Raw genomic sequence first — 4568 nt, forward strand, 5'->3', positions numbered from 1 at the left:
TCCAGAGCCTGCAAGTTAGATGAAGAAGTTAGAGCCTTTAGTGTCATTTGCAGCATTTTATTCCAGCCAAGTCAAAAACCAACCAAAATAAATCACTGCATCAGAATAACAGCTTCTAGAGAATGGAGACAGGAGAGACTTGATGTAAAATTGTGCTCTCTAGTGGAGAAGTTTGCTTTTGTGCAATAAATGTTCAAGCCATGCTGATCTATCCCCCTGACCTACAGGTTCTCAGTGCAGAGACCAATAGCAGGACGGTCGCAATGAGAAGCGTGCAAGCACCTAGTTCAACAGATTTATTATAACCAGGATGGCTTTATGCTGAGTTACATGAAAGATTACAGCAAGATAAAGTTTCAAAACATACAGCAAAAAAACCCCAAGTCCTAAGGCATGCTTTTATATTTATTTAGGTTTTAAGATTAATGACACCTTTAACGCATCAACAAAACATCTCCTTTTAATAATGTGACAATTCAATTAATTTCCTCTGGTCCTAGATAAGGCTGTATAGGCTGGTGAAAGTAGATCAGTTTTACACTAGATAGTGCTGCTTGGTTTATGTAATGAAAACTAGGATTTTTCAGTAAGTACGGGTTTAATAACAAAGTTATCTCCATTGGTTTATTTTTAGAGAGAATTGACACGATCCCCAACTCCTTTATTGCTCGTTACGCAAGCACTGCGGATTTTAAACATACTGACTGAGTCTTCAGGAAACACAAATTCCCATTCAATTTGTTTTCTCGCAGCGTTAACCAAATACAACCCATTTTCTTCAGCGCGGGTGCCCTACCGCTATGCTTTCGGGGCACGCACGGACCAATGGACGCGTGAACTCAATGCAATAGCAGATGAATTAGAAGTTATTCCTTAAAACAGCTGGGCCACTCCATGCTTCCTCAAAGGTCACACAGGATTTAGCTGTTTTGAACTCTGTATCTGAGCTAGAGTGTTGGGATAAACCTGAAGCTAGAAGACAGAAGTATGAAAGACTTTAAAGCTAAGTGTACAGCTAACTCATGCTAATTTTAAAATATATTAAAGCGTGGTGTGAATTCTAATTCAAGAATAAGGATTACTTTTTTTTTTAATGGAAAAAGGTTCCAAACTGATCTTAGCCTGGGGCGAGGAGGAGAGCGCTCCACTGACTTCCAGCGTAGCTGGCAGGAGTTTAAACACTTGTATTTAATTAGTCCCATGACAGCATCGCATTTGCTAAGTTTCTGCACTGGTAGGCACGCAGAGTTTTGAACTCAGGAACAGTTGTCAGTGACTGGGCAAAAGAAAACCCCAGCTCTACGCAGCAGCTTTGTTGTATCACTTAACAGGGAGAGGAGTAAGAACCAAGTGACAGAGTTTGGGTAAGGCTAAAGACCTGTATTTATGATATGCTGGGACTCTGCAAGAAACTCCTTCTATTTAATGTTTTCCTGCAAGTTCTCAATATTCATCAAGTTTATGTCCTTCACACAGCTGTATCCCTTAAACCACACAATTTTAAAAGCACATGCAAGAAAATAAATTAGCTCATCTAAAAACAGTTGTGAAATTAGGGTGCCAGAGAGACAAGAGAGCTACCCCTTGAAGTCCTGGGTAGTTACTGGTACAGGTGACAGAGTTTCAAAGTCCACAGTAGTCATGCAAAATCAACACAGAACTGCGAGGATGTTGTAGCACCACGCGAAGGGAAGTGGTACGTATCGTTAGCTCTGTGGTGGCAATAGCTGTCAGTCACCCTGCTGCATGTATGGAAGGGAGACAGCCCAGTAACTGGGAAATGTCTATTTTGCTAAGCCTCATCCTACAGTAGGTTTGCAAAACTTCCATTTGTAGCTCCCAAAGCATTACTGTCACAGCAAGGCAGAAGTTTCACTGGGTTGTGCAAGCTCTAACTATACTGTATCAGAATTCACTCACCATCAAAAGGCATTAAACTAAATTGCTAAGGTGTGGTATCTTCCAGTTAAATTCAGCCTCTGCATTTCTTGGGAGGAGAGAAAGACAGAGACCCCAGACATTTTATCCAGACACCATCCTACAAGGCCATCCTGTAAGATTTTTGGGACACATCTGGGAAGTCATCTGCAGTGACAAATTACAGTTGCTACTACAACACTACCACGACAGAACATTTTAAGGATAATTTACAGCGACTCCTTCAGAAACTGTTGTGCAAAGAACCCCAAAGCTTGCACTGACCTATTGGTAATTCAAGTACTCACTACTCCACGATAAAGAGGTTTTAGAGAATAGGAAAGCACAGTCCAGGGGGTCCTCGTGAGACACAGCAGACTTCAGCCTCCTGCTTCCTCCTATATCTCAACTGTTGCAGGAGTGCCATTTGTGTAGCCACCTTTAGACTTCATGTGCTCCTGGATGGATACAGCCTAGGAAAAAAGTTTATTAGAACATGCATCACACAAAGTCTGGCTGCCAGAGGAGTTACGGAAAGATGAGCTAGATGTTTACAGTGCTGGGTCCCTGGTAGACGGGAGAAATAACAACTAAACTATACTGTTAAATATTATTTTAGTCAGTGCATGAGATGGGTCTTGCTATCCAAGATCCTCTTACTCTTACATCCCTCTCCCTGGCCCAGCTCTGACTCCAGGGTGATGTGTTATCTGGGCCTAGTATCAAGCACGTCCCCAGAATCCGTATCCAAACGGTCCTAATCATTACAGAGATACTGGGGAAACGAGTACTTCTTGCTGAGTGTATCTTATGTTTACCAACCAAAGGACAGCTCTGATGCTACCCTACTGATGAAAAAAAAACCCCAGATTTTTCTCTCTCTCAATTATTTAGTATTTTATTAGCTACCTGCCCTACAGGTTAAGGAGCAGAGATTTCTGCTTAGCCAAGAGGTGCACACTTACTGATGAACAGTCACCACTCATCTCTCTCGCCCCAACATGCGCAGTGTGTACAAAGTTCATTGGTTCTCCTATCATATTCCGGTCCAGTCTCCGACGCCTCTTCTATAAGAGAGAGGATATCTTAGGTCTCTATTCAGAGAAGATGGGCAGCTTTCAGACAGAAATGGGCAGCTGAGTTAAAAAAAGGACAGTTAGTACTGACCCCAAATGACTCCTCACGGCAACTGGGCTGAAGTTGCAGACAGTTTGCAGTAAGAAAGGGTCAAAGCCACTTTTATGACTATTACTGCTAATTGAATCGTAGCAAAAATTTCAGTTTTGGAAAGTCAGGGCCTGACAACTGCCAACAGTCACATGGCCAAAGTTTCTGGCAAAACACATGTAGTTCAATCAGTTTAACAGGTCTGGTATTAGCTTATGCATTACTTAGCCCAAACTAACCCAAACACCATGACAACAAAAGCGTTTCCCACGTAAGCAAAAGAAAATTTCAAATCTGACAGAGGATGGCCGTTGTCCATCTACCTACCGGCTGGGGCGGTTCCATAGTTTAAACATAGTTTAACAGATCTGGTATTAGCTTCTGCATTACTTAGCCCAAACACCACGACAACAACAGCGTTTCCCACGTAAGCGAAAGAAAATTTCAAATCTGATAGAGGATGGCCGTTGTGCATCTACCTACCGGCTGGGGCGGTTCGCCGTTGCACCAGTTAAACCAGGAATTCAGTCATTGTGTTTTTCAGTAGGCAATAAGGTCTTGTTAAGCGTAATTATTTCTCTGGGAGTTAAAGCAGTTTGAGGACCAAGACAAACCAGGAATTCAGTCATTGTATTTTTCAGTAGGCAATAAGGTTGTGTTAAGTGTAATTATTTCTCTAGGAGTTAAAGCAGTTTGAGGACCAAGATGTAGTTTCTAAAGCACGTTTAGGAAGGAATTGCTAGTGCAGGTTCACTGGTAAAGATCGTGGAAAGCACCTGATGAGTACACCTGCAAAGAGATTATTACTGAAGTTGATACTGAAGTACACCAAAGTCTTGTAATGGTCCTTGAGCAACAGACATTTCAGGAGGCTAAAACAAGACTGAATTCTTAAACACACCTGGACGGAAGAGCAGCATCAATTTGAAACCAGTATGTTCACGCCAGAAGTCAGGGTTAGGAACTCTGCACACTCACTCGCAGAGAGACAGCAGTATAGGTTCTGGTTTCTTTGCAGCAGTGTAATAAAGACAATCTCAGTTAACAGCCTGGAATCTTGTAAGCAAAGCAAGCCAATGCTTATGGACTATGTCATATTTGGAAAGAAAAGAGCTTTGAAGCACAACAGGTGGAATACTTAAAATTTACAAACAGGTGCAAAAGAAAGTTTCCTCCTTGCACCTGATAGAGTTACTATTAGACATCGAAAAGCTCCAAGTAAAGGCATTCTACAACCACAAAAAGCCCTTAAAAGAGGAGTAAGAGAACTCAGTGTATCAGCAACAAACATTCATCAGACAGAGCCTAGAGCTTCCCAGAATGTATAAAACTATTAACACAGCACTCCTAAACCAGAGACACAACCAGGAAACTCACTGACTTTAAGTGCCCTGAAGCCACGATAAAACCCCAACTTTTTAGTTGTTACTAACTTTTTTTTTTTTTTTTAGTATCTTCCTTCAAATCAAACCCAAGGCTAGAGA

At 41.7% G+C, this 4568-nt stretch overlaps 1 protein-coding gene across 1 annotated transcript; it reads right to left on the minus strand.

Moving 5' to 3' along the window:
- Positions 1–2315: 2315 nt before the first annotated feature.
- Positions 2316–3713, minus strand: LOC104513645 (CDC42 small effector protein 2-B-like). The gene is made up of 4 exons (XM_010157075.1): positions 3693–3713; positions 3568–3600; positions 2883–2984; positions 2316–2390 (listed from the first exon to the last, which is right to left on the minus strand). Exons 1-4 carry the CDS (start codon positions 3711–3713, stop codon positions 2316–2318), a joined length of 231 nt encoding a protein of 76 aa, XP_010155377.1.
- Between the last annotated feature and the right edge of the window lie 855 nt (positions 3714–4568).

Source organism: Eurypyga helias, unplaced genomic scaffold (genome assembly GCF_000690775.1).
Source record: "Eurypyga helias isolate BGI_N326 unplaced genomic scaffold, ASM69077v1 scaffold15878, whole genome shotgun sequence".
In the NCBI taxonomy this organism is placed as follows: domain Eukaryota; kingdom Metazoa; phylum Chordata; class Aves; order Eurypygiformes; family Eurypygidae; genus Eurypyga; species Eurypyga helias.